The sequence below is a fragment of the Ctenopharyngodon idella genome, chromosome 8, assembly GCF_019924925.1.
Source record: "Ctenopharyngodon idella isolate HZGC_01 chromosome 8, HZGC01, whole genome shotgun sequence".
NCBI lineage: Eukaryota > Metazoa > Chordata > Actinopteri > Cypriniformes > Xenocyprididae > Ctenopharyngodon > Ctenopharyngodon idella.
Genome location: NC_067227.1, coordinates 28,312,430 through 28,336,585, shown reverse-complemented (window position 1 = coordinate 28,336,585; position 24,156 = coordinate 28,312,430). Strand labels below are relative to the sequence as shown.

Genomic DNA, 24,156 nt, shown 5'->3' with positions numbered 1-24,156 from the left:
GAGTAATTAATGACAGAATTTTCATTTTTGGGTGAACTAATCCTTTAAAGGCACAGTGTGTAAATTTTCACCACTAGAGGTCGCTTGTTCAAAACAAAGGCGTAGCTTGATGACGCCTTGATTTCGCGGAATCATGGGAGTTGTTGTCTTCTCGTCTACAGCCGGTGGAAAAGAATCGGGACGGGACTCGGGCAGAAATCATGTTCATGGATGAGATTTTAACGTTACTGTAGTATGAAGCAGAGCAGGGCAGAGTGCTGTGCGAGCAGAAACGAGAGTCTCGAGAGCAGTGGAACTTTTATTATTTCTGTTGATGAATGTATCCAAACAGTTGCTCACCTGTCTAATAAAACACATAATATATTAAATCGTCTTTGGTGTTTCCATGGTTTCTACAAAGTAAAACCGGAAACCGAGGGTAACGCGGGTATGTCATTGATAGGTGACGCACAGACATGGCCCGTGTCCTGGTTAAAATTACTTATTTAAACATTCTTGGAAACATTTGGGATAATGTAAGTACACAAGTCAACAAAATATATAACATTGTTCTAGTGGTTTTTGGATATTTTAATCCAAAAATATTACATATTGTGCCTTTAAAAAACCCATGAAAATTCATTAAGTTCGGTATCTAACACTATATACCAACTAAGTGAAAATGGTACAAAGTGAAAATTGAGATTATCGGCATGTCCCGATAATCTCAAAATGGCCAAATATTGGTCAACATGAAATTCAGACCAACACAATGTTAATTTATAATAATGATTTAATAAATTATGGCCTCAAAACAAACAAAGGTGCAATAATAATATTCAAAAGACAGTTCTGACATGGCATTTAAAATCAGAAGCGCACTAGCGTCTAACATCAAGAAATCATTTGGACGCCTCTAGGAAAATAATCTCCTGAGTGAATGTTTATGCGTGTATGAAACTCACCCATCCCCACATGAAAGACTGACTTCTAATCTGAATTTTAGCACATAAAAACATTCTGGCATCTGGATTTGTGTAAATGATGCGCTGCTGATGCGAATCCCACTCTTGATTATCAGGAGCTGATGTACCAGCATAAATCTGAGCATGACCGTAGTTACACTCCTACATTTACAGTACATGACACATCTGTGCTCATAAGAGATGTCTGAGAACTAAATCACACATCCATTGTTTCCTAGAAACTGTGTGTTTCCTTGGAAATAAAACATCAGGATTATTACTCCAGTGAGGAGAACTACCATAACACACACTTGAATAATGTATGAAAATTGCACATTTAAAAATATCTGAACAGCTCTGTTAGCTAGAGTTTGAATCGCTAAGCATTGCATCTAGATCACTAAAGACTAGATCCTTTAAGAGGTAAAAAGGATAGCTGTTAGAAACCATCTTTGCATATCAGAGGAGCGTATTTATTGCATGTCTACGAAACGACGACGTCACGTCACGTCTGTCTTAGTCTGACCCCAGAGCTGCCTTCAGTGTAAGAATCTGTAGAGTTCTTTTGCTGCTACAAAAGCACAATCTTCATTTGGTTGGATGTCCATCTTACAGCCACAGTCCGTTCAGACAGTCCAAGGAAATGTTTAGCACTGTGATTTGATGTACAGATGTATGTTTGTAGTTGTTTTGGCGAATGTCAGCACAATGACTTCTTTTATTTGTTTGGCAGCAGGGGGCGCTCTCGGCACATGAGGATCCAGAGGTGATGGAAAGGGGCGAGATGAAGGATCATCTCATTTTGCTCCTCACTGGAAAGATGATCAAGAACAGTTCATCAATAGCAGTTTCAAGTTATTAGTGACAGTATAACTTTCATTATAGCTTTCATAATATATTACAAAAAGTTTTTTAATAATAATAATAATAAAAACAATATTTTAATATAATATAAATAACTATAATTAATCTGATATTTAAATTATAATTAATTATTTTAAATAGATTATAATAAAATAATTAATTATAATAAATAAATTATATATATATATATATATATATATATATATATATATATGTAATAATTTATACATATTTATAAATATCAGAATAAATTCTGAAAATGATTATTTGTATTATATTAGTTATTATTTGTTTATTTATTATTATTATAAAACTCACTGGAAAGATGATCAACAACATGGTCAAAGTTTTTAGCAGTTACAAGTTATTATTTGGGAGTATAACTTTCATAATATATTAAAAATGTTTTTAAAATAATAATAAAAATATTTTTTAAATAGATACATATATTTAAACATTTATAACATAATAATTACATATATAATATTTTAATTATTGTAATCATTTATAAATATCATCAAATTCTGAAAGTAAATATTTATATTACAAAAGTTATTATTTGCTCATTTATTATTATTATTAAATTACTGGAAAGATGATTAACAACATGATCAAAGTTTATAGCAGTTACAAGTAACAACATATGTAATATAACATCATTATAATAATTAATTTAATATTTATAAATGTATAATGTAATAATTATATATATTTTTATTTTAAATCAATATTATTATATATATAAATGTATATAATTATATATTTCTTATTATTAAATAATAATATGTATTATTAATAATATTAAATATTTATTATTTTTAATTATTATATATATAACTATTTATTTATTATTAATATTATTAACAAACTCACTGGAAGTGACATGATCAAAGTTTATAGCAGTTACAAGTTATACATTTCATAATATATTTAAAATAAGTTTTTATACTAACAAAAACAACTTAGTATAATATAAATAATTATAATAATTAATCTGATATTTTTACATTTTTAGAATATAATATAATAATTGCATCTATATATATATATATATATATATATATATAAGATTAAATTCTAAAAGTTATCATTATTAAGTTATTCCTTGTTTAATTTTATTATATTTATAATACTGACTGACTAACTTTATCCCTTACTTAATTATACTTAAGCAAGTATAATTTCAGAATTTAATCTTAATAATTTATAAATATTTGTAAAATTCTTTTTATAAAGTTGCTATATAGGTAAGGAAAAATGTTAGTCGGTCAGTATTACAAATCAGAATCAACTATTTATTTGTACTACTATTTATACAGTATTATGTAATAATAGATATTTTAATATAATAATTTTTGACATTATAATTGCAGATCTAAAGGAACTTTAGGGTAGACAGACGCCATATTTAATTTGAGTGAAAACAAGGCCTGCGAGGGATAAAAATACTGTGGAATTATTAACCTTGGTATTAATAATTAAGTTAAAAATGCTGAAAATATGTCTTTGCAAAAAACATAGGACAGTACAACCTATTGAACGTACTGTACTTCTGTTCCTCGCAACTTTATTTTCAATATGACCCTGATTAAGGTCCATAGATCGCTCAAGATCCAATCGACTAACTGTGATGTAGAAACTCACAAAGTATGCATCCAGCACTGAGTCGTCGTCTCTATCTATGTCCATGGTGCTTTGCTCAGACGTCAGACAGATGGCGCTGTCCTCCAATGTAAAAGTTGAGCAGGCACATCTGAAACGAAACAACAGCAATGAATCAGAAGAGCAGCACAAAGAAGCTCAAGGGCAAATTAAAAGTCCTTAGGAAATGACAGATGAATACTGAGCAAAGCTGGTGGTCTCATAAATGCCAAAACTCTGTTTGCGCTGCTCTGAGGGAATACATGTGGCCGTGTTTAGACAGAGACAGGGAGAAAGCATTTCACTTGTAATATTTTTCATCATTACCGTGACACATTTCAGATGAGCGCTGGCCATCTACATCTACTTCGGAATGTGCTTATGCTTTTATTGCCTGCAATAATCTCTTGAGTTATTGATGCCATGGCAACCAGACCCTTGTTCACCTCATGAACCTAAAGCACTCTGTGCATGTGACACATTTCAGACGCTGAGGGTGTTCATTAACACAGACTCACCCTGGTCTAAGGTCAGTAAGATGTTTTGGGAAAGAATCTAATACTTTTATTCAGCATGCAAGGATCACTAATTAATATATTATATTGATTAAGTCAACAAGATAACATCTTACAAAGCTCTTTTAATTCAATAATCATTGTTCAAGCACAGAATGCCCCCTTTTGTGGTATTCTGTGTCATAAAACAATACCTCTATTATATTCCTCCTTAGCAAGCAGGTGAAATATTTATGAGGTCTTTTCACAGGAATTCCTCTTAAAACAGGTGTGTGTCAAAGGTGAGGAGATCAGTGAAAACCAAACACAAAGAATGGGGCAGAAGAACAAGTGTAGCATGACAACACCTGGTCAGCTGCTCACGCTAGCTGTAGCAGGATCACAGAAATCCATCTGGAAGTGTTACACTGTGCCATTGTTTGACTATATTCACACAAGAATTTAACTTTTGTCATCATTTACTCAACACTCATGTCATTCCTAACCTATATCACTTTCTTCCGTAATGTGAGTAGCTATTTGTTGCTCTTTCCCATGCAATTACGGTAAATTGAGGTTTTTAGGCTTCAAAAAGGACATCAAAACACAAAAACACCATAAAAATGTAGTCTATACAACTTGAAACAAATCAAATGACAAAAAAAAAAAAAAAAGATCTAGCTCATTTATGGAAGATTGTTTCTGCCATGGAATAACAAATAATAAAGGTATTTGCGACTTTTTTTCTCTCACAATTGAGAGATTATATCTTACAATTCTTACTTTTTTCTTGCAATTGCAATTTTCATATCTCACAATTCTGACTTTTTTCTCACAATTCTGAGTTTATATCAATTCTGACTTTTTTCTTGCAATCGCGAGGTTATATATCACAATTCCTACCTTTTCTTGCAATTTTCAGTTTAAAATCTCACAATTCAGATTTTTTTCTCACAATTGCGAGTTTATATATCACAATTCCAACTTTTTCTTGCAATTTTAAGTTTAAAATCTCACAATTCTGACTTTATTCGTGCAATTGTGAGTTTATATCACACAATTCTGATTTTTATTTCACAATTGCGAGTTTATATCACACAATTCGGACTTTTTCTCACAATTGTGAGTTTATATCACACAATTCTGATTTTTATTTCACAATTGCGAGTTTATATCACACAATTCGGACTTTTTATCTCACAATTGCGATTTTATCACACAATTCTGACTTTTTCTCACAATTGCGAGTTTATATCACACAATTCTGACTTTTTCTAACATTTGCAAGTTTATATATCACAATTCCGACTTTTTCTCGCAATTGCGATTATATATCACAATTCTGACTTTCTTCTTGCAATTCTATTTATATCTCACAATTCTGACTTTATCTCGCAATTTCAATTTTATATCTCACAATTGTGTTTATATCTCACAATTCTGACTTCTTTCTCACAATTGTGAGTTTATTTCTTGCAATTCTCCCTTTTTTCGCACAATTCTGAGTTTAGATATAAATTCAAAATCGCAAGATAAACGAAAAGTAAGAAGTCAGAACTGTGAGTCCTGCAGAAAAAGGATGAGTGGAGCATAACCACTTAAATGTTGATCCGTTTATCACATAAAGTTCACAATCATATGATGCACAAGTCACATGGACTACTTTTATAATACTTTTATAGTGTTTTTCCTCCTTTTTAGAAGCCTGAATACCTTAGTCCACATTTATTTTAACTGCATGAAAAAGAGTGACTAAAAATGTCTCTAGTTGTGTTCCATGAAAAATGTGTTTGATAAATGATGAGCAAATTTTCATATTTTAGGTGAACTATTCCTTTATGTATCTCTGTGGAAGGAACAGAAGTGGAGATGTGAGAAGCTAACAGGTGTGTGTCAGGTTTATGGGTCTGAAGGTTTGTGAGATGTGTGTGAAAGGTGTCACCTTTCATTAGATCTGGCCTTCAGGTACCGATCTGTGACGAAAATAGAGGGCGGGGAGAGGGTGTTTCTCAAGGAAGAGGCTTCATGTGGGTAAGGAGTCTGAGGGACCAGGTCAGGACGGTTATAGGACCAGAACACTGTGGTATGAGATGATAGAAACATCACATGAGGTGATTTCCTGTATAAATGTACAGTATATGAAAGTAACTACATTGCTGTTCAAAAGTTTGAGGTTTGTTAATGTTTTTAAAAGAGTTTCTTATGCTTACCAATGATCTAAAATATATTAAAGCAGTGTGAAATATTATTAAAATTTAAAATAACTGTTTTTATTTGAATATATTTTAAAATGTAATTTATTCCTGTTAATCAAAGCTGAATTTCCAGCATCATTACTCCAGTCTTCAGTGTCACATGATCCTTCAGAAATCATTCTAATATGCTGATTTGCTGCTCAAAAAACATTTCTTATTATTATCAATGTTGAAAACAGTTGTGCTGCTTAATATATTTGTGGAAACCATTGAAAAACTCAGGATTCTTTGATGAACAGAACAGCAAGAACAAAGCATTTTATTTGAAATAAAAATCTTTTGTGACATTATACATGTCTTTACTGTCACTTTTGATCAATTTAAGAAAAAATAAATGACCCCAAACTTTTGAACGGTAAGGTATTACATTTTTTATTATAATTCATACCCAGCAGCAGCTCTAAACCAGTGACATACATTAGCACAAAAAGTCAATGCAATAAGGTTTGTGTTCAGCTAGTAAATGTGAATTGAATAAGGAAGAAATGACTGTCTGGAAAAAAAATGACTGTCTCAGATGGCAGCTTGTTTTTCAGGGTTTTTCCAAAAGACAGCATGAAAAAAATAAATCAAACACTTCCTTTTTATATCTGTCAACATTAATAGAACTGATTTTGGAAGTATGTCACCATTGGTGTTTGGTGGTGGGATATTGTGCAAATTAAGGGCTTTTTACACTGCATTTAACCCAGGGTATCATTTATCCCCGTTGTTATGCCATTTTTAACCCTGGCTAATGTTGCTGACATCATAAATATGCCAATAAGAATGCTTACCAAGGTTTTACAGATGCACAATGATCAACTAATCCAGGGTCAAATATGAAAAGTGTGAAATAAAATATGATAACCCAGGATTATGTTAATCCAGAGTTTAAACTGTCCCTCAGAAAATAATTTCAAGTGCGAAAAGCCCTTTGGCCCTTAACCCAACCTTTTTCATATAGTCAGTGCTGCCCACCTTGTCCATCCAGACTGGCAAGACTACGGGCTCCTCCAAGTCTGTCCGTCCTCTCCTCGGCCTTCTCCTCCTTCTGTGGGGACAGCACCTCTTGAGAAGAGCTCTTCAGCGCTGATATGGAGTTACGCGCCCTCTTGCTCGGGGAGAAACGATTTGCTGGAGGTGCGACAAGGAGACTAATTATAGACACTGTCCGAAATGATCTGAAAATATGATGATGTAACTCTTCCCTAACTGTTACCTGGCAGCCGACAATTAGACCGTGAAATGAAATCTCGGCCCGCTAACTTTATTAGAAAGGGTAAAAATAAATCTACATTCTGCTGTATTAATGTGGCTTATAAGAAACTGTGAATTACAGTTTCAGACGTTTTGAGTAGCTGAAGAACATCTAAGAAAGAGGAAGGAGAAGTTCTGCTATTGTGTGCACTGATGTAATGTTTCAAAATATTCTTACTAATGAAATAAAAGGTCAAGCAAGAGTATTGGTTCAACTTCCGTTCTTGAGTTTTGTCATTGGCAGGAAGTTTTAAAGGGGTGGTTGATTATGATTTCACTTTTTTACCTTTAGTTAGTGTGTAACGTTGATGTTAGAGCATAAACAACGTCTGCAAAGTTACGACGGGAGATATTTTCTTTTACAGAAATCGCTTTTTAAGGACCACAACAAATGGCTGGTAGGGACTACAATGAGCTTCTTCCTGGGTTGGTGATATCACAAACCCCAAAATTTACATAAACCCCGCCCCTGGGAACACACAACAAAGGGGGTGAGGCCATGTTGGGCTGCTTTAGAGAAGAGGAAGGGTTGTTTTGTCATTTTACGCCAGACTGCTTCACAAATGAGGGGCAATCCAACGCTGGATTTGAACACTGTTACTGACAATCACCATTTTGGCTGTGTGAGATTCTCCAGCTTTGTTGTTGTTGAGCAACTGAAGCGTGAGCTGTTAAAGCTCCGCCCTCTTCTGGAAAGGGGGCCGGGAGCAGCAGCTCATTTGCATTTAAAGGGACACACACAAAAACGGCATGTTTTCGCTCACACCCAAATAGGGGCAAATTTGACAAGCTATAATAATTGATCTGTGGGGTATTTTGAGCTGAAACATCACAGACAAATTCTGGGGACACCAGAGACTTATATTACATCTTTTAAAAGGGGCATTTGTTAACATTAGTTAACATGAACTAACATTGAACAATATTTCTACAGCATTTATTAATCTTATTTATTAATTTCTACATTTACTAATACATTTGCAAAATGTTAAGTTGTATCTAACATTGGTTAATTCACTATTGTATTTTTATTAACTAAAATTAACAATGGTTAATATATAAATACTGTAAAAATATATTGCTCATTGTTAGTTCATTTTAACTAATGTTATGAATGAGACCTTATTGTAAAGTGTTACCAAATTTTCTTAAAAATATATGAATTTTGCATATGCAAGTTACACCAACATGATGTTTAACACAAAAAAAATTTAACCCACTGTGATTATGTAATATTTGGCATACTGAATTAATTTGCTGGTATTGTTGACTTACGCTGAATCTTTCTGAATACTCTGGTGCTCATGAACTTGAGAAATCTGTCTGCATAGAAACCAGGTCTGTGCACAGACACCGTATCCTAGGAGAAAGAGAATACAAGACAATCAAACCAGGAAGCATCTTTAATTCCCCCAGCGGTATGAATAGTCTATTCATAAACGAAAAGAGCAGAGAGACATATAGACTTACACCATCATAGACGAGTGCCTTCCAGGAGTGCTCCAGCTTCTTCATGAATCTTGGTGGGAAATAAGAGCGAGAGATCTCGTCAGGGATAAGGGAGTTCATTTAAAGAAGCTGCAGTGAGCTAATATGCTGTAAGCCGGTGTGTAACATGACATTTGGGCTCTTGGGTTTGTCATAAACTGACACCAGACTTACCTGTAAGACTGCAAGATGTCGATAATGCCTAGAAAAATAAGTAGTTTCTCATCCCTGTGTGTTTTTGCAGGAATGCCTCCCATTCTGTATAAAAAAACATTGAGTTATGTAATATAATATAATATAATATAATATAATATAATATATAAGCAATAAGGTACGAGAGGCTGTGCTGTATCGTGAATAAGTCACGGCTGAAGGGAGTTGTTAGGCACAACACGAAGCCGTGACTTATTCACGACACAGCACTAGCCTCGAGTACCTTATTGCTTATTGCTTTTATAAAACGGTTACCACACAATACAAATATTAAAGCCAAAAATATATATCAATGCAACTTTCATAAATTAAACTTTTACCAAAAGCCTTCCTTCCACCCGAAAAAATAGTCCCTGACCGTGAACAGCAACAGAAGTTACATTATTACGCCATTAGATGGCGGCAAAGACTGTCTTTATGAGTGTGTCAGTCGGTAGCGAATACTTTTATATTGAAAAGACAGAACTGACGCAACTGACAAATGCTTTGACTAGTGCTGTCAGTCACGGGAAAACCCCTTAAATATTAAAAAGACAAGATAATACATCGGACATTTAAACAGATTTTTTATTATGAACATAGGTCTGACCTGAAGGAAAATGCTAAATCTGAATGCAGGTAATAAACTCGATCACTCGATCTCTTTCTCACGATACTCTTCTACATAATACAGTAAGCTTCAATGAACAATATCAATTGAGAACAAACAGTTTACGTTGCTAAGAGTGGTTGCTAAGTGTTTTGTGTAGTGATACACAGAACCGTTGGGTGAAGCGGTCATAGCCGTGTTTTACCGTGAATAAAACACAGCCATTGACCAATCAGAATCAAGGACAGGAACTCACAGTTTTATAAAATTTTTATCTCATAAAAACACAGCAAGATCAAAACAAGCAATTTCCCTTCAAAATAAAAAAAATCATAAAGAACATTAATATATATATATATAAAGATATTTTTTATCATTATGACAATTTCTAAATCTTAATTGCTATAATGCAACATTTTTTTTGTTGTTTTTTTTAATTTGTACTTGTCATTATTCTTAAAATTACTGTAATACAATGTTTTTCAATTTAAAGTAATTTAAAGCAATTTTTAATGTAACTATTAAAATATATATAATATATATATATATATATAAATATTTTAGTGTATATGACAGTTCATTAATTAAATTATAAATTAAAGGCAGTTTAACAAATACAATTCATTATAAATACTTTACAATATATATAAATTAATAATTATATATGAATAATTACATTTTCTTCAATAAAATTACTATACTATACTTAATGCTATACTTAAATACTATATTTAATGCTATTAAATATAATGCTATACACAAAACTTTTTCAATATAACTAAAAAAAAATGTATTTGCATCCAATGTGCATTACTCTCTGTATATTCACATAACACCACATTCATTTTGAATGTATATGAATGTTCAAACACTGGTTTCAGAGACAGGGACTCACGTGTCGTCGGTGGTCAAAGTCTCAGCAGCCTTGCCGTCTCCCTGAATGGACTCCATAGCGGTGGAGTAAAGAACTTTCTGTCCCACGATCCTCTTCCCGTCCACACCGTTGACGTCTCCTTCTCTGTGACTCTGGTCCAGAACGTGCACTCCCAGCAGCAGACTGTAGTCCATGATCTTAAAACTCTCCAGCACCTGCACAACATATAACACAACGTTAAGCACACTGTGAATCTCATGCACAATATGACGAGGGCCATTGCTAAAATCCTCCTGGTTAATGTACCTTGCCTTGTTGGCCACTGTGCTGTTTGTGATTTTTCATTTTGTCAAGATGGTAACCCTCATTCTGCAAGTCTTGTGAGATCTGTTTTTGCCAAGTTAATGTTTGGGGGGTTGTAGGGTTGCTATAGGACACCAAATAAACAGAATAAAGACGTGTTTGGATGTAGCATGTCAGGCTTTTTGCAGAACAAGGGCTGCTAGAAACAACCCTGCAAAGTCAAAGTTTCGCACGATGAGCTTTTTCAGGTGACATGTCAAGTTACATAAAAATAGCACTTATCAAGACCCCACATTCTGTTCAATTCCGTTCATCGTGTGCTCTGTCTAGCTGTTTGTGAACACAAAAACATTCCCTGTGAGTTATTTTAGTGTCACTGATAGTGTTTTCAAAAGTACTGACCGCGATACCAAGTTTAGTTTTAGTTAACTATAATAACCATGATGTGAATGCCCACTAACACAGCTCTAAGCTCCTCTACTTTGCAACATTGCACATTATCCTAATACACAATTTTAGCAACATATCAGAAAAAAACAGCAATGATGGAGCGAAAATGCCAGCACCTGTCAGTTTACACAGATATTTAATTTAGTAGGTTTTATCCATGGTGTCATGCATCAAATCTGATAGCAAGTATTAGAGTGCAATTAAATGAAAAATAAAAATGATCAAAAAGCTCAGAGAGTCACTTCAAAATGAAAACCTGAATGAACTATTAAGATGACAATACTAAGAAAGAAAGACTGGGGAAAGTCTGCGCAGTATCTTCAGAAATGAGTCAAAGGAAAAGAGATTTGTTTATCAGTGGCAAGATAATACTATAAACAGACTTTCGGCATTAGTCATCAATAGGTCGGCAGATAAAAGATCACAGATTATACAAAAATATGCGCAAGAAGGAAATAAACCGCAAAAAAACTATTTGCACTTAAGGCTGTTAGTGTATATGGGTCAATGACGTGACGCCTACATTTTCTGTCCGATTGCATTTTTTTCAGTTAAAATTTGGTTTAAATGCATAAAAAGATACCACATATATGTAGTACCTCCCCCCTGCATGTACTCACTTGCACTATTTCAAACATAAGTTATTTGTAATTTTCTGTTATTTAAAGTGTCAAAATGTCATGTGGTGCGACCGTCCGACCATAACTTCTGTTTTGGAAATGTCTTTGAAATTATTTTCTGCACTATTTGGCATGATTTCCAACATGTTTTGTAATCCTGTACAAAATTGCTAAGCATTCGTATTTATATTTCCATCATAATATACAAACAAACTTTGTCCGATGATGTCCATTTTATGAAATATCATGTGGTGCGACCATTAAAAAACTACCACTTTGGGACTTTCATGTTGAAATCCATTCAAAGACAGGAAGTTGCATCATATACCAATTTGCGAAGGACCCATGGAAGCAGCGAGCAGGTTTGTAACTGTCTTAAATTTGGAAAAAAAATAACCTTTTTAATGGCTGGTATGTAGTTCCCACATTTGGATATCATGTGGTATGACCTCAAAAATAACAATGAATATTAAGTTATTTCTGCAAATATATACTTTTATTACAAATTTCATAGTGACCTTTTGTGGGAAGCTAGCTTGTTTTGTTTAGGTGGCCAATTCCTATTTGAAAATATCATGTGGTGCAACCACTGCAGAGTGTTTTCCATGATAGATATATGTCCTAGATTGGCAGTTTTTGTGCTTTTATATTCAATTGATGATCTATATACATAAAGTACTGGATTTTAGTATCATTTGGAATAGATTTTTATGCAATTTGGGTAATTTTATAAAAATATTTCAGGCAGTTTATGTTTGTATTGTAAAAAAATTGTTTAGAGTATGTAATTTCAGTTTGGTATTTATGCATTTATTAGTCATTTACTGTTTTTTTATTTATAACTATTTCAATCTATTTTACCAGATGCCACTGCCAAACAAAGTAAAAACCGTTGGCTATAGGCACCGTGTTGATTCTGACCCTGCAGCAAGAATGGAGTTACACCTTGCTAGGAGAAGAGTGAAATGTTTTTACAATTTAAAATATCTGTTTTCTATTTGAATATATTTTAAACTGAAATTTATTCCTGTGATTAAAGCTGAATTTTCAGCATCATTACTCCAGTCTTCAGTGTCACATGATCCTTCAGAAATCATTCTAATATGCTGACATGCTGCTCAAGAAACATTTCTGATTATTATCAATGTTCAGATTTTTGTGGAAACTGTGATATATTTTATTTGTCAGGATTCTTTGATGAATAGAAAGTTCAAAAGAACAGCATTTATTTGAAATAAAATCTTTTGGAATATTATAAATGTCTTTACTGTCACTTTTGATCAATTTAGGTCTAATGTGTCCTTGATGAATTAAAGTATTAATTCATTCGAACTTAAATGAAAGTCAACTTAAATGAAATGGTGCACTTATGTTTGCGATGTGATTTTTTAAATATAAAAAATGTTTATAAAAATTGTGTTCATGAAAATTCTGTGAAATTTTAATAAAATCTGGTTTAAATCTTTTTATTGATCTCTTTAAATAGATTTGTAATGATATTTAAGGTCATGTGGTGCGACCAAAAATAGCAATAACTATTAAATTAAAATAAAATATCTAATTTCTGTGGCTGAAATATGAATCACTGATACAGTATGCTTAAGTGAATGGTATTTTTAAAACATTTTTATCAGTTTTATGCAATTTACAGGAAAAATAAGTGTTAAACTACATTTAAGAAGGGTACTCTGAAGTTATAAAGCAAAAATATAAGGTCATTAACGAACTGCAAATATTTTGTTTCTAAACACTTTAATTACTGAGAACTTGTAAAAAAAAAATGTTAAGCATGTTAAGGAAATGAATTAATTTTAAGATAAATCACGGTCGCACCATATGACATTTTTTAAGGCTATGGCCAATTTATCTAGATAAAAAAAAGCACTAAAATCATTTAATTTAACATTTTAATATGAATTTATGTGTACACAACATTCTTAATGCTGGAACAATTGCAATAGATATTATTAATTTTGTATTTTAAAATTGGCCTGCCGAAAATCCTTATACGTCATTGACCCATATATGAATACTATACGTCTACATGAAATACTTCCAGGTCGTTTACTTCTGGTTTTAAATGAAACAATCTCAAACAAGCAGGTAAAAGCTGCTGCCGTAAACAAATAAAGGGTTTACATGATTTCCCTTTTGCATGACGCTCTTGTTCCCCTCATATCCTCTACATTCAAATGGATGGATTATAGGGACACACAACATCCTTGTTTTGCATCCCGTCAGGAACGTCTAAAAGCCTCCAAATGGGCCCTCATCTAGGTCACAGTAATACCCAACAAAGGCCGCAGTGGAAGGTAACACTGCTTGTTTGGCACATGGAGTCATTTAGTCAAAGGTTTACTTGCAATAAAGGGAATTTACACCTTTTTTCAGGTGTGGTAACAGTTTAACAATTTGCTCTGAGAAGGCGTTTGAATAAATACTCTTTTTATGAAATCCCAAGTAAGCTTGAGCACAAACAATGTGGGTGGCAAAAGGAAGCATCATTTTTAAAACTGGTTTTACTACATATTTCCATAGTGAAAGACACTCATTAAGATGAAGCTTAGTTTCTTAAAGGGAACCTATTATGTCTCTTTTTACAAGATGTAATATAAGGTGTACCTAGAATGTGTCCTTGAAGTTTCAGCTCAAAATACCCCACAGATAATTTATCATACCATGTTGTAATGCCCATTTTTGAGTGGAAGGAAAAACATGCGTTTTCGTGCATGTCTCTTTAAATTCAAATGAGCTGCTGCTCCCCACCCCCCTACCCAGAAGAGGGCGGAGCCTGTACAACTCGTGCCTCAGATACTCTGCCAAAATCTGCCAGAAAATCACTCACTGCTCTTGACTTTAGTAGCTTTAATAAGAATACATTTCTTACTTGAATGCTGCTGTTAAATGCTCTGGCGAGGAGATAAACATGGCGGACTGCATACAGCTTTCTTAGGGCGGGGTCTATGCTAATAGGGCAGAGTCCGTAAGCAGTCGTGGGCGGGGCCTAAGCAATGCGATGTCACATTGCTCAAAAAATGAAAACAGCTTGTTCTATGAGAGTGTTGACGTTTTATGGGATTAAAAAAGGTGTGGGTGGATTTTTATCATTATATGTTCAAACACCATGTAAAAGTGAATTTTGCATAATAGGTCCCTTTTAAACATTTTTCAAGCCTTAAAGGTTTTTAATAGAACATGAAATAAACAATTTTTTAAGGGGTCATATCATACATGTTTCTATTAGTAATTTTGTCCTTAAAGATCTATTTTTAGACAAAAAAAACAGTCATTCTCATGAGGCTTTAGACTGAATACATGTTGTTGATGTGTAACTGTATATGATCACATACTCAAATGTATTCATTTGTCTGAAGTCAGAAAGTTGCAAAATGAACAGTTTTTGCTTTTCTGAACTGGGGAGGAAGCTCTGAAAATAACAATACGTTTTCACAGTACATCAAGCTCTTTTGATTCCATGATCTGAAAATCTGATGTACAAATATGGAATAAACATAGTTCAATACGCTAACACAAAAGGGAACAAATGTGAACGGTTGATGTTTCGTGAAAGCTCTTCCTGTTTTGAGATACTTGTTATGTAAAGTATGTTCTATTTTCCACAAACTTCCTGGGCTTCGGGCCGGCAGTCCACAATGACGTGCTGTTATACCACTATCAAGACCGCCTGTTTTGCTGCTTGGTGCGCTGCCATCGGTCGAGTCAGCTGAAATGAGAATACAGGTTCTCTTTACAGTCACTGGTCATTCATTAACATCAGGTGAAGAGTTCAACGAAAACTGTCACTTGTGTTCATATTTTATGTAAACATGAGCTATGTGACCTCCTTTGACCTAACAAAAATAGTTTTTTCTCATTAAGATTTATCTTGAGTGTCTGAGCATAAGAAACATTACATTTGATAAATAAAAATAAAGTTATCCATTTTCAAATTTCGTGCTAATCTTTGTCTATAAAATTTCCCATGCAACATCAATATGATTAAATGTGTGATTTTTCTAAATGGTGCTTTCTTATGATGCTACATTAGCAGTGCCTGTGTTTAAAAGACGTTTGATCTAAATGAACATTTTTCAAGAATTAGGCACAGAAATCTTCCACTAAACATACATGAACCAAACTTTTCACAAAGGTTCTATGTATGGTTATGTAAATTCATGTATATACATGTATATTCTGTTTTGGTTTCGTTTTCACTGTGTTTCCTGTGTTTTGCATGAGTTCCCAGCTATCGTTAGTTTCTCTGGTTGTTAATTAGTTCCTGCACCTGATTTAAGTTGATTACTCTCTCTGTGTATTTAAGCCCTCAGTTCTTTCAATTCATTGTTCAATGTTTAAAAAGGATAGTTCACCCAAAAATTCTGTCATTTATTACTTACCCTCATGTCATTCCAAACCTGTAAGACTTTCGTTCATCTTCAGAACACAAAAGATATTTTTAATAAAATCTGAGAGATTTCTGGCCCTCCATTGACACTCTATGCAACTACTACTTTGACACTTAACACCGTGTCCTAACCACACGCGACGCGACACCGCAACACGTAACAAAAGATATCTTTTCCATGTTAATCAGAGTTTTTGTCCTAACTAGCCGTGACGGCGACACATGATGATTCTATTTTAGAAACGGTTTCTATTTCTCTGCGACGTCGCAGCTGGAACAACAACACAAAGTATGGCAATGATAATCTCAGGTACTGTTTATGTGCTTTATTTAATGATAAAAGCGTCTAATGTGAGTTTGAATATCATTCTGTGTTCCCAGCTTTTTAGCTGTAATGAAAACAACACTGGCTAATTCACCTCAGATCTTGAAAATAAATAAATGGACACAAGAACGTTCAAACTGTCAACTCAGTGCGAACAAACAAGTGTATTCTATGACAAAGATTATTTCAGTCACTCCATATCTACTTTAAATGTTTAAATGGTGTAATATTTATTAATTTTACTATGTACTAACCCATTTCATTGTGTCTGCTGTGCTCTTGCCAAGAGAGCCCGCCCACACTCTCTTCTGATTTTGATTGATTTTATCGCTTCTCATTTTTGCGTCGCATCTAGTGTGGACAGTCAAACTGATTGTCGCTGGAATCTTATCACATCACGTGTAGTTAGGACACAGTGTAACACGAGCATGAACCTCATTGGTTCTTGCACGTCAAGCGAACATGCTTAAGCTTCCGTTTACCATAACTGATGTGTGAGTTGATGAATGTTTATATGTGAATAAAAGCCTAAATTCAATCTGTTCATCATTTAAAGCGACTGAGTCATTTCAGAAAATTTGGACTAAACCGCTCAAATCATATGGAGTAGTTTTACAATCTCTTTATGAACTTTTTGAAGTGTCAAAGCTGTCTATGGAGGGACAGAAAGCTCTCATATTTCATCAAAAATATCTTAATTTGTGTTCTGAAGATGAACAAAAGTCTTACGGGTTTGGAAAGACATGAGGGTGAGTAATTAATGACAGAAATGTCATTTTTGGGAGAACTATCCCTTTAAGTGTGGAAGCTGTTTTTTCTCCTCTATGTTTTTCTGAGTTATTAAAGATTGTTCCTTTTAATGTCCTGTGCTGTGTGTGTTATTAAACCACACAGTAAATTTCACTTTTCATGGTTCATAAACTGAATGTTTCCTTGAGGGGTGACAAATTTTAACAGAGCATTTGTTCTTGTAAGATTAAAATCAAACCCAAATGTTGATTTAGTTCTGAACATGCAAAAAAACAAAATCATACACGTCTTCTTGCTGTAAGCGGAAAGGCATTGCTGGCCCACTATTGTGGAACTCGCTAAAAAGACCTGTGTCACTATTTTTCATGTGTCAGTGTAATAAAAGTTCTCTATGTAGGCTACTATTGAATCCCATAAGGACTGCGCTCTCTGTTAGGTGACGAGTTGCAGAAACCATTTAAAGGCTTGTTCTTGATTCTCATAGATTTGGCTCTATTGTGTTCTGCAGTTGAGGCCCAGGGTGTGTTGCTTACTCAGGAGAAACTTTCTGCTTAGTGTTCATTTTTGTTTCTGCACAGGACGTAAGGAAAAGCTAACAATAAAATCTTACAGTACTCATGGGAATGTGTTTGAACTGCACTTTGTGTTTCCTTGCATCGAGAATCATTTCTTATTACATAGTATAGTGTTAAAGGGTAAGTTCACCCAAAAATGAAAGATTTCAATCCATAAAAGTCTACATTCTTCTCAAAGGCTGAAGTTAGATCACAGGTGGGCTACAGCGGGCCGAATGTCCCCAACTATGGTCATTATTGTGTGAAACTCGAGTTCTCATTTTTCCCTCGGCCCTCTTGTGACTCGCATTACGGCTGATCCTTTTAGTTCAGTGCTCACTGGGGCCGGCCGGTCAGTACATACTTAATGTGCCAAAAACTGTTATATATGGGAACATTCTGTCTCTACGCATTTTTAACAACAGGTCATGTCTGGAATGCCATCGCAATGGCACTGCTGTGAGGCTCGTTTGTTGGTAAACAAATGAACAGTAAGAAACGTAGCTTGGTCGAACGCCAGGTCTGCCAAAGAATTTGAGAAGCACAAGGCGACCACAGACGGTTACCTAATGCAGCATTGGGACACTTCAACATCATGCCACAATCATTTGGGTAATTCAGTTACTGGACTGTTTACTTGCAACTCGTTTTTGGGGAAACTCAAAAAGTAAAAGAAAAAATGTCAAAGTAAAACACTGTGATACATAACAAAATGATAAATGAGATCATTTTAATATTAATTGTTTTTCCTGGATAGCAACGTGGAGGGACAATTAAAGCAATGGAAAGCAAAAGAAGACTTCTTAAAGGGATAGTTCACCCAAAAATAAAAATTCTGTCTTCATTTACTCACCCTCATAAATGTTGTTCTAAACCTGAATGAGTTTCTTTCTTTAGTGGAACACAAAAGGAGATATTATGAAGAATGTTTTAACTTTTTTTGTCCATGAAATGGGGTCCAAAACAAAACACTGAGACATATGTTTACCAAATTGTGCTTAGAATTGCCAATCAAAAGTCAAAGATCTTTGTATGAAATCATTCCAAGACCAAAATACACAACACTACAGTTTAAAAGTTTGAGGTTTGTTATGGTTTTTGAAAGAAATTACTACTGTAATATTGTGAAATATTATTATTACCAAATAATTGTTTTCTATTTTTATATATTTTAAAATGTATTCCTGTGATGCAAAGCTGAATTTTCAGCATCATTTCCCCAGTCTTCAGTGTCACATGATCCTTCAGAAATCATTCTGATTTGCTGCTCAAGAAACATTTCTTATTATTATCAATGTTGAAAACAGTTGTGCTGCTTAATATTTTTGTGGACAATGTGATATTTTTTTACAGCATTTATTTGAATTAGAAATCTTTTGTAAAGTATTAAATGTCTTTACTGTCACTTTTGATCAAATTCATCTTAGCTGAATACACATATCAATTTCTATGTATCAAAATCCACAACACCTCGGCACTGTGACAGCGGTTTCCCATGGGGAACAAAAGAATGTTGCTTATCTACAGTATACTGTAGTTGTCAAATACTGTCAGAACAGACAATTTAGGGCAAGTAAGTTAAGCAGTAATGGAAACTGTCAAGGAGGGAAAATACCCTCTGATTGTTTACAAATCATTTATTGGAAGAAAATCATGTGAAAAACAGCAATATTTACCAGACCATGTCAACAGCCTGATCTTCTAAAATAGAAAGGAATGCCAGACTGGATTTATGCGGTTTGTTTCCCAGCTGAACAGAGAGGTTTGACACTCAGCACATTTTGAATCTGTTAATAAGCTACTGTGGAGCTGAAGACTATCATGAACTTGTTTCCCATGAAACTGTGGCGTCTTCCCCGGTGCTTGTGCATGAGGATAAGACTAAACATCTTTACCATTGATTAGAGGGGCAGAAGACTCTCAGCAGTCAAAAAAAGTGCAGATTTATATGAAAGCTAAAGCTAAATCTAAATGGCATTTTTAGAAAATTGCTCTTACTTTTTAAAACACACAAAACGACAAGAAAAACACAACATGACAACCAGTGTTGGGGTAACGCATTACAAGTAGAGTTACGTAATCAGATTATTTTTTCAAGTAACTAGTAAAGTAACGTATTACTTTTAAATTTACAACAAAATATCCGAGTTACTTTGTTTAATGTGTGTACACATTAAGGCTGGGACAATACATCGATTCGTGATTCATGATACAAATAATCTGGAGCGATTCTGGTATTTTGCAATGTATCGCGATTCTCTTTCGAATCGATTCTGATGGCACTACGTGCTTTACAAACACCCGTACTCTGCTTGCTTCCAGTTTGTTTACACACACCACTTAAACCTAAAATAATCATTCATAAAGTTCGAAAAGGTTGAAGTGAATTACAAGGGTGTTCGCAGTGGGCTGTGTTTACATTAATCTTGCGTCATAAAAGCATTCTGAGCCGAGGTGCAAGTATATTTAACTACTTACATGACAGAAAACTCGCCTAGAGCGCCATCTGCTGTTAAAACTAAGCTCAGAATCGATTCGAGAGAGAAAATATCAGAATCGATCCAGAATCATTGTATCGCGAACCGAGAATTGTCCCAGCCCTAGTAAACATGAGAGTCAGTATTCCTCAAAATGAATAAAAACAGTGAAATGCAATCTCAGAATATTGCGCAAACCTGCAATAATTAAATATATTAAATTAAACAAATATACTTTATGTATTTAATCTCACTTTATTAACCAATGTCTTTGCTGCTGACCTTTGATGATCCAATTCAACCATATTAATAAGCAAAAATTACTTTAGATAAACATCACATTTGTGATCATCCTGAAGCTTATTCATTTAAAAAACAAACAAGCAAGCCCAGCCCAGGTGAGAAAAAGTAAAGCAAAAATAATGTAATGCATTACTTTCCATAAAGTGATTAAGTAACGCAATTAGTTACTTTTTTACAGAGTAATGCAATACTGTAATGCATTACTTTTAAAAGTAACTTTCCCCAACACTGATGACAACACATTTTTGTAAAAAAAAAATGTATCTAAAAAAATGCATCTCAGTGCAGCCTTTCTGTTATGTTAAAGGCCTACTATATGATTTTTTTAGTCAAAACAACAAGCATAGCTGGTGGTTTTGTGGTTCTGTCCCATTCTGCACTGGGGCAGGCATACTTAATATAATTGTATCACTTTTCTAGTTCTATTTACATTGATGCTGTTGATTTTCTTGTCTCGTTTAGTAACATATAACATGTCTTGTGATGCAAGAATGAGTTTGATCCTCAAAAAGATTAGTTAGCTGATTGTTACCCTCTTCGTGATTCAAGTATGGAGTGTTTAAGTGTGTGTTTTAAGGTTTTTAATGCATGTTTTTGCCTCTTGAGTGTTCATGTAATGAGTGTTTTTGTGATCTTGTCAGCAGTGTAAGACAACAAGCAATTAGCTCTCGATGTACACTACTATTCAAAAGGCTGGGGTTACAATTAACTTAAATAACCGTTTTCTATTTGAATATGTTTTAAAATGTAATTTATTCCTGAGACTCCAATCTTCAGTGTCACATGATCCTTCAGAAATCATTCTGATATGCTGATTTGGTGCTTAAGAAATATTTCTTGTTATTATTATTATGTTGAGAACTGCCTAATATTTTTGTGGAAACTGTGACACGTTTTTCCCAGAATCTTTGATGAATAGAAACTTCAAAAGAACAGCATTGGCAACACACTCAGCAAACTCCAATCATGTCATCAACCACAGCAGTTCCCTGGAAACCCACAAGCAGACGCAACTCACATTTTCTTTACAAAATGTTGAAATAGGGTAGCACTCACCCGGCAGTCCCGTTGTAGCGTCTTCGTCAGGGCGTTATATGTCTCTGTGTCAAAGTACAAGCCATCGTGCATGTCCACAAAGTCTAGGTCCTTATATGTGGGGCAGGACTTTTCCCGCTCTTTTCGTGAAGCCCGTCTCTTGTACGTGGAGCCCTTCAGGTCATATTTGTAGTGCATCTTCAAAGACCGTGGCAGAACGTTGTTCATAACCACGAGACGAATGTTGATTCCTCCAGACTGAACACAGTACAGGCCGTAGAATTTGGGGAGGAGAGTTCTTGGGTTCTGGTTGAGGTTCTGAGGAAGTGAAATAGCTTTGAATTAAGGAGATGTCTTTTTTTTTTTTAATGTTTATTAAAATGTTTATAGTCAAATTTAAGTGAGTCATACTGTGGCTCTGTGAAACTAGAGGCACAAAACTTACACACTTCTCCTGAAATTCTGAACTATAACAGCAAGACAACTGTTGAGTATGAGCGTAAACAAACTTTTCTCATGTGACAACTACTGGCATAAGTTATTCAACAGAAAAATCTGCATGGCTATTAGTAATAATGTTTACACAAAATACTGAACTGGAAAAGCTGGAAAAAGAGACACAGAGGACATATATATGACCTGACCATGAAGAATAGTCCTCTATAACAGCAAGATGCCTAAAAATGTACATATTACATACTCGTATTAAGCAACTAAAACAAGTGTATAAATATTTTTATGAGAGGCATTTCACATCAAGACTGGCTAATATATAATGCACTGAGTGACACAATGGCCTGTTTGCTACAAATATACACAGAAAAAATATTTTTAAATATTATTTTATATTATTTACTATTTTTATATTTAAATATGATTTAATTAATTTATTATTTTTAATTAATTTTCTAATTTTATTTGAAATATTATCTTTAAAAAATTATGTAAAATACACTTTTGTGGCTGGTTAGAAATATTTATGGCTTATTTCAGCCACAAAAATAAACCTATATTGGTAGCTTTAGATACTTCTGCACAAAAGTGAAAGGATAAAATGAAAGGTGAAAATGAGAAAGGTTAACATGAATTCAAAGTCATTTAAAGCACTTAAAGGTTGGCAAAAGATTATTTGATTATGTGAGTTGATTCCACTATAGAGCGTCTTACTTATATATTACATCAGAAAACAGGCCAGTTTTATAAGGTCTGGACCCCATATTTGCACTATATAGAACGTCATCTTCATCCTGTTATATTAGGAATATTGTAATTATATAATACACTGGAATAATTTTTTGTCCTCTTCTTCATCTTTTTGGATTTTGTTATTTTTGTTTATTTTATTATTATGTATTATTAAGTATTATTAAGTCCTGTCTTATATACAAATCTGAGCTGTGTGTGTTTCTTTGTTTTATTTGTGTTATTTCAATGTTTCTTTGTTATATTTGTGTTATAATAAAAGGGTTAGTTCACCCAAAAATGAAATTTCTGTCTTTAAGTACTCAGCCTCATGTCGCTCCACACACGTAAGACCTTCGTTCATCTTCCGAACACAAATTAAGATATTTTTGATGAAATCCGAGAGGTAATTACCACATTCAAGGTCAGAAAAGACATTGTTAAAAGACATTGATTTCATCAAAAATATCTTAATTTGTGTTCTGAAGATGAACAAAGGTTTTACAGGTTTGAAACAACATGAGGGTGAGTAATTAAAGACAGAAATTTAATTTTTGGGTGAACTAACCCTTTAAACTTCAATAAACTTAATTATAAAAAAGGTAATTTAAAGACATCAGTAGTTTCTTTGCTAAAGAGATGAATGACCCTTTACTTTACTGAGACCCACCATGTAGTATCCTGGAAGCAGTTTTTGCAAGAACTCGGCCTCCTTGTGCTGGACTGTTTTGATGATGAACTCATCATCGCTGGTCAGGTAGAAGAGTGAGCCACTGGCGCCGGGATTAGACAGCTCAATCAGGGGCTCTTTACAAATGGAATACTGCAGGATTACAACAAAAAACAATTCATTATAAATATATATACACACCTACTGTCTGAGAGAGGCATATACACTGCCCAACCCGAAAAAAGTCGGTTTGGATTTAAATCATTATTACAATGATTATTATTTTTCTAGCATGTTATATGTTTGGCAACGGTTCTTTTAACCCTTAAAGATGGAGTGTGTAGCTTTTCATTTCTTAAACAACCATGTTTTAAGATGTATCATGGCCATATTCCAGGGTGACAATGTCAAGATTCATCAGGCTCAAATTGTGAAAGAATGGTTGGAAGGGAGCATGAAGAATCATTTTCACACATGAATT

General features: G+C 33.9%; 1 protein-coding gene across 4 annotated transcripts in view; it reads right to left on the bottom strand.

Annotated features, from left to right (window-relative positions):
• Positions 1–754: 754 nt before the first annotated feature.
• Positions 755–24,156, bottom strand: part of pip5k1bb (phosphatidylinositol-4-phosphate 5-kinase, type I, beta b) — a 49,587-nt gene continuing 26,185 nt past the window's right edge. For 3 of the 4 annotated variants that reach the window (XM_051903983.1, XM_051903981.1, XM_051903982.1), the window contains exons 6-15: positions 23,676–23,828; positions 21,845–22,141; positions 10,623–10,816; positions 9,100–9,183; positions 8,908–8,956; positions 8,713–8,797; positions 7,159–7,314; positions 5,886–6,021; positions 3,453–3,561; positions 755–1,756 (exon numbers count right to left, since the gene is read on the bottom strand). In XM_051903983.1, the coding sequence (XP_051759943.1) occupies positions 1,754–1,756; positions 3,453–3,561; positions 5,886–6,021; positions 7,159–7,314; positions 8,713–8,797; positions 8,908–8,956; positions 9,100–9,183; positions 10,623–10,816; positions 21,845–22,141; positions 23,676–23,828 (1,266 nt within the window). In that variant the 3' untranslated portion in view covers positions 755–1,753. The remainder of the gene's footprint in view (positions 1,757–3,452; positions 3,562–5,885; positions 6,022–7,158; positions 7,315–8,712; positions 8,798–8,907; positions 8,957–9,099; positions 9,184–10,622; positions 10,817–21,844; positions 22,142–23,675; positions 23,829–24,156) is intronic. The other variant, XR_007931380.1, reaches the window with a different exon arrangement.